The 14,729-nt window shown below is 53.3% G+C and overlaps 1 protein-coding gene across 1 annotated transcript in view; it reads right to left on the bottom strand.

The window, feature by feature from the left end:
* Positions 1-9,036: 9,036 nt before the first annotated feature.
* Positions 9,037-14,729, bottom strand: part of CD72 (CD72 molecule) — a 19,896-nt gene continuing 14,203 nt past the window's right edge. The window contains exon 6 of the mRNA XM_034774177.1: positions 9,037-9,151. Coding sequence (XP_034630068.1) covers positions 9,047-9,151 — 105 coding nt within the window. The 3' untranslated portion in view covers positions 9,037-9,046. The remainder of the gene's footprint in view (positions 9,152-14,729) is intronic.

The raw sequence follows: 14,729 nt of genomic DNA, 5'->3' as shown, positions 1-14,729 counted from the left end.
GACCAGTGTGACGAACTGGGACTGTTCTTACTGTGGTCTGTGAATGCTGACAGGGGAGTGTGGCTAGGATAGTCTGCATTGGGGGATGGGAGACTGCCCGAAGGCGAATACCTGAGCGTGTAACCTGAGAACCCAGGAAGGGGTTGGAGGCCAGGAGACACCTTGGCCCGGGAAACTGAACAAAGGCTGTGGGAGGGGTCTCTGAAGGCAGAGTGTTGGAAGCGGGCTGGAGAGATGGCTGGGAGGCAGAGATGGCTCTGACCTCCCAAGGGGGGGGCTGGGATGCCCTGGGACCCCAAGATGGACCTAACTGAGGGGGGGGGCCCTGTTGTCTGTGCCTGCAAGACCTGTCTTGGACTGTATTCCTGTCATCCAAATAAACCTTCTGCTTTACTGGCTGGCTGAGAGTCATGGTGAATCGCAGGAAGCCGGGGGTGCAGGGCCCTGAGTCCCCCAATACTCCGTGACAACCAGTCCGACCCCCTGCCCGGCACAGGCCCCAGGACCGGTCCGACCCCTGCACGGCACAGGCCCTAGGACCGGTCCGACCCCCTGCCCGGCACAGGCCCCAGGACCGGTCCGACCCCTGCACGGCACAGGCCCTAGGACCGGTCCGACCCCCTGCACGGCACAGGGCTAGGACCAGTCCGACCCCCTGCCTGGCACAGGCCCCAGGACCGGTCCGACCCCTGCACGGCACAGGGCCCAGGACCGGTCCGACCCCCCTGCACGGCACAGGCCCCAGGACCGGTCCAACCCCTGCACAGCACAGGCTAGGGACCTGCCCCCAAATAATTCTTGGCAGATCTCTTAGAAAAGATCCCACCTTGATTTAAACATGGTCAGTGATGGAGAATCCACCGCGGCCCTTGGTAACTTGCTCCAATGGTTAATGATTCTCACTATCAAAAAAGGACACCTTATTTCCAGTCTGAATGTGTCTAGCTTCAACTTCCACCCAATGGATCGTGTTAGATCTTCCTCTGCAGGGTCCAGTATTAAACACATGTTCCCCATGCAGGTGCTGATAGACTGATCAAGTCACCCCGTAACCTCTTCCTTGTTAGGTTAACTAGATGGAGCTCTTTGCGTCTCTCACTGCAAGGCAGGTCTTCCAATCGCTTACTCAATCTCGTGGCTCCTCTCTGAACCCCCTCCAATTATCAACGTCCTTCCTGAACTGTGGACAGCAGAACTGGACACACTGTCCCAGCACCATTGGCTTCCTTCTGGGACTTCCCCAGTGTTCCCAGAGTTACTGAAACTCAACAGTCACTGTCCAGTTAAAGGGCCAGTTTCCCAAAGCTTAAAGCAATTGTCAGCACGGCTGACTGGGCACACGTGTTTCCAGTTGGGTAGCTGTGATGGGATGAACTTGCCCCACCACAGTAGCGTTACAAGAACTGGAATTGTTCAAGGTCATCCCACTGGATGCCCCAAACGCCACGATTTCACAAACAGGAAGTTACTCTGGTCAAAAAACCATCCTGCTTAAATGGAGCTGTGACAGCAACAACAAAACATGTTTTAAAACCCAGTGGAAGTCGGGGGATGTGTGATGAGGTGCCTACCCCACAGGCTGACGTGGGCCTGAGAGGCCAGTTAACCCCCCTGGTACACCGGGAGGATGGGCCATGGCCAGGTAGTGAGGAACCCAGCGGGGAGTGCTAGACACAGAGGGTGTCTGCAGCGGGAGGGCTGCCGGGGGAGCTCTGCAGTCCCTCGCCGGGGAGCAGGGAGTGAGGAGACCTGGGGGAACAGCCAGGCTCTTGCAGGGCGAGGAGGAAGTGCAGGGAGGTGGCAGCAAGGAGTCTGGTGGGGTGACCCCTGACTGCCCGGCCTAGGTCCCTGGGCTGGAGCCGAGTGTAGGGGGCAGGCCTGGGCTCCGCCACCAGCCACGGGGAAGGGGGCCTGAAGGTCCCTGAGACGGGGGTTGGACGACTCGAAGCCCTGGAAAAAGGATCTATGGGCCAGTGGGCCCAGAACAGAGGGCTACAGACTGGATGGAGGGAGCGTATATTTGTTTCTGTGGGACTTTGTTACCCTGGAAGAGGTGGGGCTAAATGTGACTGGCCACAGGGCTGAGTCATGGGAAGAAAGACACCACCCCAGGGCCACAGTAGTTGTGACAGGGGTGTGAGAAGCAGCGAGCCTGGCACTCCCTGCCCAGCTGTGAAGGGGGGCACCAGTGGTGAGTAAACCCCTCTACATTCAAACTAACACGTACACTTTCAAATCCATAACTTACACACCAGGGTCTCAAAGAAACTGGCCAAGGAGCTCTCAGAACCACTAAGGCTAAATTTCAACAAGTCTTGGAAAACTCCAATTCCAAAGGACTGGAGGCCTCCCAGTGTAGCTCCAATATTTAAAAGGGGTAAAAGGGACGCCCCAGGGAACTACAGACCCGTTCGCCTCGTGTCGATCCTGGGCAGAATAATGGAATGGTTCATTTAGAACTCTACTTTTCTTGATAGAGGCTAAAATATGATGAATGCCAGTCAGTCGGCATGGTTTCATGGAAGGTAGGGCGTCTCAAGCCGTTTTTACAGGATTACAGGTCTGGTTGCTAAAGGTACAGTGTGATAAAGGTACAGAATACTTGGATTTCTCCAAGGCGTTTGCCTTAGTACCACATGATATTTTGATTTAAAAACATGCAGGACAGGTGTAAGCAGGGCTGAAGGAGCTCTCCCCGGACAGCGAGCTGGGGAGGGGAAAAGGCTGCAGGACCAGACTGTATTTACATGAACACACACGCTCTGCGTCGGCATCCAGCAGACAGAGCGGTGTTGCCCAAAGCGATCAACGCTGGCTGGTGTTGGGATACAAATCACTTTAGTACTGACTGCAAGGGGGGTGAAACGCTGTTATCCATGTTACCTTTATTGTATGAATAAAGGGCAGCCGAACTGCTGAGCCTGTCCTGATTGAGGGGGTCGCCCTCAACTGAAAGGAGCCTGCTAAACTGGGGGCTTGAATGCCAGCCCCTCCCCTGTGAAAGTAAGAGGAGTGGGGTCCCTGCTAAGAGGTGTGGACTATATTTAAGGGTCTCAGGCACAGTTTAACCTGCTCCTCCCCACTGTCCACAGATAGAGCTAAGTGCAGCTCCGTGAGGAGTCTTTTGTTAAGTGCTCCCTAGAGCTGACATCACTTGGGGGCAGCGTTTCTGCCCAGCCTGGTTCAGCAAGGCAGTTCCCCCGCTAAGAGCTGACAGTCACTGAGAGCTGGGGGAACCTCCAGAGACCGACCCACAGAGGTCACAGCAGAGAGGCAGGTGGCAGCGGCAGATGACACTGTGCAGTGGAGCAGCGAGTGGCTGGCAGAGCAGCGAGCGGATTGGCCTGCGGAACAGCAGCTGGCAGGGCGGCCGGCAGGGCAAGTGCTCAGAGGCCGGAGCAAGCCAGGTGCCCAGGGCCGGCTCCAGGGTTTTGGCCGCCCCAGGCAGTCAAAAAAAAAAAAAGCCGCAATCGCGATCTGCGGCGGCAATTCGGCAGAAGGTTCTTCGCTCCGAGCAGGAGTGAGGGACCGTCCACCAAATTGCCACCAAATAGCTGGACCTGCCGCCCCTCTCCAGAGTGGCCGCCCCAAGCACCTGCTTGCCAAGCTGGTGCCTGGAGCCGATCCTGCAGGTGCCTTCTCCCCTGGGTGGGAGGGGAACTCACCCAGCTGCACCTCTGAGCCCTGGGTCCTCACTGACCCAGGACACCCCCTGCGAGTGGGAAGCGGTGGGGGGAGCAGAGGGGGGCACAGACAAGGAATGTTTGGTTGTAGGACAGAAGAACACGAGGCGGAAGCTCTGCCCCACGCACTCTGGGTGGGCGTCCTGCTCACAGTTTGTTTATGAATCCTGCTTGTGGCATTTCCCCTAATTAACGCAGGGTGACTTCCCTCCTTTCTTTACAAGTTTCTTTCTACACTCTATGCTTGCGAGAGGGGAAGTTTGGCCTCTCAGAGGCGCCCAGGGGTGGGGTGTAATTGTCCCGGGGCACTGGGTGGGGGCTGGAGCCGGCTCTGTGTTGGATCGATGGAAAGGGACCCCCAGATACTGAACCCGGCCCTGGTTGCTGCCGGCTGCACCTGGCGGGAGGGTTACACATGGAACTAACAGGGCACATGTTAGATGGATTAAAACTGGCTCACTAGGAGGTTGTGAAATGTCTTTGCTCACAATGAGCGCGGCCATTTCTAGTGGGGTCGCCCAAAGAGCCGTTCCTGGTCCAACACTTCAATGTTATCAACAATCTAGATCAGGCGGGCCTCATGCAGCCCGGCCCACGGGCAAGCGGTGGGGGGCAGTTTCCGGGTTCACCCCCTGCCCGGGAGGCCCGACCTCACAGCCCCACGCGCCGCGCTCTGATTGCCCTGAAAGTCAGAAGCGCGGCTGCCGGGTTCTCCCCCTGCCCAGGGGTGGGGGAGGTCGGGTCCCCCTGCCCCGGCAGGGGGCGAACCTGGCAGCCGCGCTTCTGACTGTCAGGGCTGTCAGAGCGCGGCGTGCGGGGCTGTGAAGTCGCCCCCTCCCCCTGCTCCCGCACACGCATCTCCGTCTCCTACTCCTCCTGCCTGGCGTCCAGCGTCACTTCCGGGGCTGCTGAGGCGGGAAGCGCTGGGCGCGAGGCAGAGCCGGTAAGTCCGAGCGAGGGGAGAGGCACCCGGCCTGGGCTCGAGCCGCAGCTCATGGGGGCTGGGGTCAGGGGGATGTCCAGCTCAAAGGGGCTGGGCTCGAAGCTGAGGTCAGGGCTGGGGGCGGGGATGGGGTCAGGGGGGTGTCTGGCTCAGAGGGTTTGGGATCGGAGCTGGGGGTCAGGGCTGCTGGGGGATGGGGTCGGGGGGTGCTTAGCTCAGAGGGGCTGGGCTTGGAGCTAGGGGTCAGGGCTGGGGGGGCTGGGGAGGGGGACGGGGTTCGGCGGGGCTGGGTGGCGCTGGGGGGGGGGAGGGGGCGCCTGTTTCAGCACAGCCGGGGGGTTTCGGCCCTCAGCTATTTTCTTTGGAGTAATATGGCCCTCGCCGCTTTACGAGTTGTGCAGGCCTGATCTAGATCATGATATAAAATCTTGGCTGGTAAATATGCCGGTGACACAAAGATTGGTGGGGTGGTGAGTAATGAGGAAGACAGGAGACTGTCACAGTTGTCCGTATTGTCTGGTTAAATGGTCACAATCCAACAGAACGTGATATATTGCATGGCAGTGCTTCTGGGAACCAAGAACACAGGTTATTTCTACAGGACATGAGCATAGGCGCCGACTTCTGCTCCCGCCGGTGGGTGCTCGACCCCCCTCTGCCAACAGCCCTGCCCCTATTTTCTTTAGCTCTTGGCGAGATCACGAGACATGCAGGAACCATGCTGCAAGAGCAGATCCAATCCACTATTGTTCTAACCAAGATTTACCTTGAGTTTGTAAAGAGATTCAATCATGTTATGGACCAGGACTTTGATAAACCATTTCTGTTATACACTGATACAGCCACTAACCCAGTACAAGCTGTAGTGAGACAGAACCCAGGATGGGAAGCTCTTGGGATGCAGTCAGCGATGTCTGTGTCATCCCTTCCTGCATCAATTTTGCGTTGGGTGTGTGACATTATGAGTGTGATATAATATCTCATTGGAAGGTGACAGGGCCAGAAAGAGTTAATTAACTCACAGACTGAACTGACCCCTGGCCGAACTTTAGAGACTGGTTAGGAAGATCTGTAAATGAACAGAGCTTTGAAATGCAGCCGGCATTGTTAGAGATCTCAAGGGTAGATGTTTGCTCAGGGCTTGTGATGTCAGCAAACAAGTCTTGTCTATTGCTATAGCTTTGATTCAAAGATCAAAAAAGGAGTATCAGTATTTAGGAAGACACTTGAGTGAAATAGTATTATTGTCTCTATGTCTCTTTGAAGGTTGTGGTAACCTGTATCTGAACTGTTTAATGGATAAATTACCCTGTGCTAATTGCCAGGATGTTTGGGAGAAGGAGAGTTAAGCCTATTGTCGTTTTCTTAGGCCAAAAGAACCCTGGGACACGATCCTTCTTCATCTCAGATCTGCTTTGGGTTTCAAGAGGGGGAAACCTTAAGCCACAAGGATTGAGATCCCCAGTCACTGACTGGAGTCACCCTGAATATGGACATTGGACTATAACCTCTGGACTATTTCTAAAAGGAATTTTGGCAACTACAAACTTATCTCTGCTATGTATCTGAACCTCAATAATTGAATTCAAGTCTGTCTGTATATTGAGCTTTCAACCAACACTCTCTCTCTTTTCTCTTTTAATAAATTTTAGTTTAGTTAATAAGAATTGGCTATAGCGTGTATTCTGGGTAAGATCTAAGTTATAATAGGACCTGGGGGTGTGGCTGATCCTTTGGGGTTGGAAGAACCTTTTCTTTTATATGATGAGATAAGATTTTCAATAATCATCATCATATCTGACAGGTGTGTCTGGACGGAGGCCTGAGGCTGGGCACTTTAAGGGAACTGCGTTGTTTGGACGTCTGAGTAACCAGTGCGGTACTACAGAAGCTGTTTTGGGCTGGTTGGTAAATCTAAGTATTGGAATATCCACCAGCGTTTGGGGTTTGTCTGCCCCGTTCTGTTTGCAGTTCACCCTAATTGAGTGACCTCAGCTGGCTCCCACGGGCAGCATCGTCACACCTTGTGTTGGAGGTAAGAACATAAGAACTGCCGTACTGGGTCAGACCAAAGGTCCGTCTAGCCCAGTATCGTGTCTTCCGACAGTGGCCAATGCCAGGTGCCCCAGAGGGAACGAACAGAACAGGGAATCATCAAGTGATCCATCCCCTGTTGCCCATTCCCAGCTTCTGGCAAACAGGCTACGGACACCATCCCTGCCCATCCTGGCTAATAGCCATTGATGGATCGATCCTCCATGAACTTATCTAGTTCTTTTTTGAATCCTGTTATAGTCTTGGCCTTCACAACATCCTCTGGCAAGGAGTTCCACAGGTTGACTGTGTCTTGTGTGAAAAAATACTTCCTTTTGTTTGTATTAAACCTGCTGCTTATTAAACACCCCGTGTGTTAGAATATTATCACTAAGGTTTAGAAACTTAAATGAGGTTCTACTACTGGCTGCTGGAGACCTCCTGCACCACTCCCAGACTGAAGTCCCCCATAACACAGTTTTTCTTCCCACATCACAGACAAGTGGTTAGTGAGTATCCCATTCTGTTCTCTGGTTTGATTTGGTGTCTGTAACAGACCCACCAGTACACCAGCTGGGCTTTGGTAGCACGTTCATCCATACGCATGTGTGACGAAGTGGGACTGTTCTTAATGTTTCCTCCGAATACTGTGTGGGTGCCTCAGTTTCCCCTATGCATGTCTTAAGTCTCCAGTGTGCATACATGGCTGACACTCTGAATCCTAGCAACAAATTGCCAGGGCCCTTTGCAAGGGGATAGCTAAAGGTGAACAAAGAGATCAGGTGACCTCCTGGCCCGGGAAAAAGACAAAGGCCAGAAAGGAGGGGCTGGCAGGATTTTCAGTTTGGGGCTGGCTGGGGACGGGGAGTGAGGGCAGACAGGGTTGTCTGGCTCGCTGGGCCCCAGAATGGACCTGGCTGAGGGATCCTGTTCGCTGTACCTACAAGTTCTGTTTTAGACCGTGTTCCTATCATCTAATAAACCTCTGTTTTACTGGCTGGCTGAGAGTCACGTCTGACTGCGAAGTGGGGGTGCAGGACCCTCTGGCTTCCCCAGGACCCCGCCTGGGTGGACTCGCTGTGGGAAGCACACAGAGGGGCATATGCTGAATGCTCCCAAAAGAGACCCAGGAGGTGAAGCCGTGTGAGCTTCTTGCCCTGAAGACAGTCTGCTCCGAGGGAGAGGAGGCTCCCCAGAGTCCAGACTGGCTTTGTGGGGAGCAGTTCCAGAGCATCGCCCGGGGACTCCGTGACAGCATGATCCTGCACTTCTGAGTTAGCAATACCTCTAAAACAGGTGATGCTGCCTGTAATGCAGAGTGCCCCCCAAACCTTCCTAAAGAGGCTGTAACCAGTGAGTTTAACATCCCGGTCCTGCAACTCATCCCGCTAGGCCTCAGTGATGACAATTATACTGAATTTCTTCTCATTAATGAGAATTTCCAATTCCTCTGGCTTATTACCCAGATTCCCAGCATTGGGTCAGAGACGATTAAGAAATGTCTCCTCTTCATGTCCCTGCCAGCGCCGCTCAGTCCAGTCCTGACATCTGGATCTGTATTTTACACTCATTTGTTCTGTGGTTTTCCTCTCGGCCTCCCAGTAAATCACCTGACTTACTCTTGGGCACTACGGGTGTCACGGAGTGTGGGGGGACACAAGGCCCTGCAACCCCGGCTTCCTGCGATTCACCATGACTCTCAGCCAGCCAGTAAAGCAGAAGGTTTATTTAGACGACAGGAACACAGTCCAAGACAGGTCTTGCAGGCACAGACAACAGGACCCCCTCAGTTAGGTCCATCTTGGGGTCTCCGGGCACCCCAGCCCCCTTGGGAGGTCAGAGCCCTGTCTGCCTCCCAGCCATTCCACCAGCCAGCTCTGAAACTCTGCCTTCAGCGACCCTCCCACAGCCTTTGTTCAGTTTCCCGGGCAAAGGTGTCACCTGGCCTCTAACCCCTTCCTGAGTTCTCATGTTACATGCTCAGGTATCTTCCCTCACAGCCAGTCTCCCATCCCCAATGCAGACCATCCTAGCCACACTCCCCTGCCTTCCCAGCCAGCACTCCCCACTCAGCATTCAAAGGCCACATTAAGAACAGTCCCAGTTCGTCACAACGGGTAAAGAATTTACTCAGAGGACTTGAACCTGCTTGAAACTCGTTATTTGGCAGCTTTCGAGTACACGGTGTTGCTTTAAATATTCCCCTCTGGCAAAGGGTCCACATGAGGGACTGCCGGCCAGTTGGTTCCATTACGGGGAAGCCACTTCTAACCCTTCCAGCACTTTAGTCAGTGGCTTTAGCTACAGTTACTAACGTGCCTGTTTCTTTTGGATGGTGCCACTGGTTAGCAAATGGAGCATCTCTCTTAAGAAATAAATATTGTACTTACTTTTCAAAGGGCGACTCATCAACCCACTTCCACTGTGATCCCGTACTCCAGTCTCTCCTGAGTCCAATCCAATACTGCACATCAGTATTTTTCAGAAAATTCTAGGAAGAAAAGAGTTACGTAATGGGGACACCCCTGCATTCAAGTGACAGCTGTGAAGAAGCAGAGAACTGCAGGGAAAGGATTAGCTGGTGGAGAAAAGGAGGTTCCCATGAGCACCATCACAGTGCTCCAGAAGTGGGGTTACCCAGCTAGCCAGGTGTGGGGCAGCGAACAGCATCTCCCCAGCGCACCCTGCTATTGGTTATCCATCGTGCTGGATCCCACTCACCCCAGCCCACCAGAAATGAGAGGCCCTGCTGGGACCTGCTGTGATAAGTGGGCCCACGAGTTTCCCCAAAGTGTGCGCTCAGCTGTGAAAAGTGAGTGACGGTTCCTAAGCTGTCACAAAACCCCCAGGACAACCAATGTGATGGAAACGGTGCAGAAAGGAGACAGACTGAATTAGTCCAAACAAAAAGGCCCCTGGTGTAACTCAAGGACTGTGTTAAGGCCTTGCCTGAGAAACAAGAGACGTGTGGTACCAAAGTCAAGGAGCCAGAATTGGTGTGTCAGAAATTAGGCCTAATTGGTAGACAAAACAAGGAGGGGAGGGGCTGTTCTATCCACTGCTCCCTTCGGCATCCTTAAAGAAAGAGACTTTGGGAGATTAATTGCCTACTGGAGCCAGCTTCATTGTCCTGGCTGCCCCCCACCCCGTCTCCTGGGACCATCATTCAGACCCTGAGAGATGTCCTGGCCTGACCAGACCGGGCCAGAGAGAAGGACCCAGATCACACCAGCTCTGGCTGAGTCCTGAACACCACTTGGGATATGAGACTTCATCTCCCCATCGCCCTTGGGTGTCCCTTTCCTTCCCCACCTTATTTCTTCCCTCCCCATCCTTCTCCATTTGCCTTCTGTCTAATAAGAGTCTGGGCAGCCGGCCAAGACTGTACATGTTGTAACACAGCTGTGAGCCTGTGACCAGGGAGGCAGGGGAATGCAAGGCCCTAACCAGACCAATGCTGGTACGAGTTTGTCAGGTCTCAGAGTTGCTGATCGGACCTTGTGCTGGGCCTGAGTCTTTCCAGCAGTGAGGCTGCAAGTGAGAGTCAGCACCAGAGACAGAAGTTGCATTTCCTCTTTGCTGTTCTCTTCTCTCCCCTTGTGGGTGTTTGTCTTGTTTTGCCTTTTAGGAAACAGGATCGGACGATAACAGCAGCACTAGCCCATCTCAGCCAACGTCTTCTCCTCTCCCCAGGACAGTTATCACCATCTTTGAAACAATCTAGGACAGTGGTTCTCAAGCAGGGATACATGTACCCCTGTGGGTACCCAGAACTCCCCCTGGTACATCAACTCATCTAGATATCTGTCTAGTTTTACAACGGACTACATAAAAACCACTAGCGAAGTCAGCACAAATTTCACACAGACAATGACTTGTTTGTGCGGCTCTATATGCTATACACTGAAATGTAAGTACAATATTTATATTCCAATTGATTTATTTTATAATGATATGGTAAAATGAGAACGTCAGCTATTTGTCAGTAGCAGTGTGCTGTGACACTTGTGTATTTTTATGTCTGATTTTGTAACCAAGTAGATTTTAAGTGAGGTGTAACTTGGGGGTACCCAAGAGAAATCAGACTCCTGAATGGGGTACAGCAGTCTGGGAAGGCTGAGAGCCGCTCATCTAAGAGACTGTCAAAAGGGGGAAGGTTCTTTTTAAAAACTCTCTCCAGGGAAAGGGAAAGGGAACAAGGGATGTTGGTCAAATGCAAGCCTTCCTTAATACTTTACATTCCAAAGTAACTGTTTTTCCTTCTTTTCTGTATGTTTAATGAAAGGTTAAGGGGCTGGTGAATGGAGTGTTTGCCGTGGCACTCAGCAGGCCGAGGTCTCTGTAGACCAAACCCCGAACATTGTTTCAAACTCTTCAGTGCTGGACAGTGACAGGGTCGTGTTAACACCTTTGACTCTTTGGGCTGCTACAATCCCTCTAAATTAATACAACAGACCTGCAGGCCCAGAGCAGCCCAGCGCTACAGCAGAGGAGTTTGCTGCTGCAGAAGTCGGGAGAGCTGCATTTACCCTGCCTGGCCCGAGCTGCCCCCGTCAGCGTGTACATGCCCCACTGCACGGGGAGGGGCTGCTTCTCCCCAAGGTAATGAGCCCTTTCTCCCTGCTCGTCAGCCCAGATGCACCATCAGCCAAGGGCTCTGGCAGGTCCCCCAAGGCTCAGCCCCCTCCTCCTCTCCCTCCACTGAACTCCTGATCATCCCATGGGGAAGCGCAGGGGGAAAGCAATAATTCGTGTTCAGAGCCGGGTCTGAGTAGTGTGCAGTGAATAAGGCCGGGGCCACACCCTGAATGAGGGGGATAAAAGACACGTCCCCAGAGCGGGTCCATGTGGTGCCCTGAATGATCCTGTAGGGATCCTGGGGGAACAACGGTCTGTGGCCATATGAACAAATGCTGGATCATAACACATACACGCCAGGGGCGAGTAAGGCAGCACCCTTTGACTTTGCATCCACCACTGGGCATCGTACTCGTAAAGGAGAGCTTTGACCTCGGACTCATGGGGAATGGTGACAAAACTCCAGCCAGCGTCCATCTAGGCCTAGTAATGAAGCCGGGGGAAGGGACTAGAAACCACAACTGCATTACAAGGCAAGAAGAAAAGCATCAGGGCAGCCTGCCCGAGTCTGGGGACAAGCAGGAGGACCTAGAGGCAGGGCTGGATTAAGGCAGGGGCTTGAGGGGCTGCAGCCCAGGGCCCTGCTCAAGGGGGGGCTGCAAAAATAAATCACAGGCCGGGATCTCCGACTCCGGGCTGCTAAAAGTCCCACGGCGCAGCGGGGCTCAGGCTTCCTGCCTGCCATAGCCCCACACCGCTCCCAGAAGTGGCCGGCTGCTAGCATGTCTCTGCAGTCCCCGGCGGGGGTGGGGGAGGCGGCTCCGTGCTCTGCCCCCAGCACCGACCCCACAGCTCCTATTGGCCAGGAACTGACCAGTGGGAGCTACAGGGCAGTGCACGGAGACACACTGTCCCCCCTACCCCAGGGGCCTCAGAGACGTGCTAGCAGCTGGCCACTTCCGGGAGCGCCATGGGGCCACCACATGCAGGCAGCCTGCCTGAGCCCTGCTGCGCCACTGGCCGGGAGCCACCTGTGGTAAGCGCCTGCTGGCCGGAGCTTGCACCTCACACCTCCTCCTGCACCCCAACCCCCTGCCCCAGATCAGAATACCCTTCCTGATGCAAACTCCCTCCCAGCCCCCGCACCCTCTCCTGCACCCCAAGTCCCTGCCCCAACCCCCTCCTGCCCCCAAACTCCCTCCCAGCCCCCGCACCTCCTCCTGCACCCCAAGTCCCTGCCCCAGCCCCCTCCTGCACCAAACTCACTCCCAGGAAAGAGACTTCTATACAGGGGCCCACAAAATCTAATAGCCCCAGGCCCACAGGAGAGTTAATCCGGCCCTGACTAGAAGTCATGGTATATGAAGAAAATTATGACTTAATTGGCATTACAGCAACTTAGTGGGACAACTCCCATGACTGCAGTACCAGTGTTGCGGGCTACAGCTTGTTCCGGAAGGACAGGGATGGGGACAGAGGAGGAGGTGTTTGCTGTACGTCAGGAACGGGCACACTTGCTGCGAGGTGAAGTGCGCGGCAGAGCTACTGAGTCCCGGGGTGAGGATAACAAGGGAAAAGAACAGCAGCGATGTTATGGATGGGGACTGTTAGAGACACCACATCAGNGCCGTCCCACGAACTGCTCTGGCAGCTGCTCCACTCTGCTCACCGACCTGCGAGCCGCTCAGCTCTGCTCCACTTCAGCCGTTCCTGGGGCCGCTCCCACAAGGCTCCGCTCTTCTCCGCTCCACTCACTGACCTGTGAGTCGCTCAGCTCCACTCCAACTGTCCCGCAAGGCTCCACTCTGCTAGCTGCTCCACCAGCCGCTTAGCATTATAGCGTCAGGCTTCCCCACTAGTTAACACAGCCTCAGTGATCTCAGCTCTTTTGTGATTTCAGCTCTTAGCAATTTCAGCACCGGGGAGCCCCAGTGCTAGTGCACCATTAGCCCAAAGTGAATTCAGCTCAGCAGCCTGTAACTAGACTCCTCATGGAATCAAAGTTAGCTCTGATATTCAGCAGTGGAGAGAGGAGGAGGTGCAATTGGTGTTTCAACCCCTCAGAGAGGGCCCATATCATCAGGTACAAATACCCATCCCCCATCCTCTCTCCATTCACTGGGTTTTGTAGCCCAAGCCCCCTTGTCAAGCAAGTGCTGCTTAGGTAATGGTGATGGACTCACTCAGTCCTTCTGTCATACAACAGTTCCACTGCCCTTGATTCACAGAATCAGGGTAACAAAACTTTATTCTGCCCCAATAACAGAGAAACTGGGGATCCCACACCAGCCAAAGTAACCACTTTGAGTTGCTGTTGTCTCATGCCAGGCGAGTGGGTGTGCCTATGCAAACAAGATCAGCCCCTGGAGTTCTTTTCCACCCTCGCCATAATTCACCACCAGATGTCAGGGTAGAGCTCGTCCTGACTCTGCTTACATAAGTAAAGTTTTATGAATGAAACAACATTAATTCATAAAACTGGTTACCCCAATAACCGGCTAATTGACAAGATGCTTGTTAAGAGCCATAGCTGTTCAGTCGGCTGCCTTTGTAAGTTTCACTATCAATCCAATTCCTGCTTAAATCACTGAGACTTGCCCTGTTTCAGTATTGGAACGTCTGTTCACCATTTATTACACTTGCCTACAGTGTAACTTCTGTTCACTGTTTGCCATCCACTGTACTTGTCTATAGTGTAACTTCTGTTCACTGTTTGCCAAATTGTAATTCAAACCCCATTTTACAACGCTGACTCCATTTTGTAAGGGCTTGCTGCAACCTTCATTTTTGCAAACCCTGCTGTAATCTTATTAGTTTAGTTTAGATGTGTGAATGAGGGATGTATGGGTGATAGAATCAACCTCCAGCACCAGCCCGTCCTGATAAGATAAAGTTCAAATACCAACGGCTGAAGATGCAAACAAGAGCCCTAACTCAAGCAAGAAGCATCCACCCTAAAAAGAAAAAACAACAGAAGAAAAATCAAAGCCAGGTCCCAGGCTGACAGTCACGCCTGCAATTGACGGGTGATCAAGCACCAAACCCAGAGGCCGCGTGACACAGCGAGACCTAGAGACTTTGAATCCAAACTAAACTCCTATAAAAAAGGAAGGGTGAGATGAGAGACTTTGGGTAACGTTCTGCTATCAACATCAAGGAGCATCGAGACCCGGCTCCCCCTCGTGCTCAGCTTTCCTGGCCAGTTACCGCCACGAGCTAGGATCCCAAGCTGCGAACTCAAACTACAATCAGGACTGGTAACTATCCAGCAGCTGCAGAACACTGTGTGTGTGTGTGTGTGTGTGTGTGTGTAAGCATTAAGGTATTTGCTAATAGTTACAGATTAATAATAAATGTGGTATCTTTGTCTTGACCCCTAAAACGATCCTGTATAAGTTTGTGGGACAACAACTGCCCCGACCCTTATCCACACCCAGGGGCGGTGCAAGGAAGTTTCACGCCCTAGGCGAAACTTCCACCTTGCGCCCCCC

The sequence above is a fragment of the Trachemys scripta genome, chromosome 6 (assembly GCF_013100865.1).
Source record: "Trachemys scripta elegans isolate TJP31775 chromosome 6, CAS_Tse_1.0, whole genome shotgun sequence".
Lineage (NCBI taxonomy): Eukaryota > Metazoa > Chordata > Testudines > Emydidae > Trachemys > Trachemys scripta.
The sequence above is the reverse complement of the archived record's forward strand: the minus strand, read 5'-3'. Positions and strand labels throughout refer to the sequence as shown.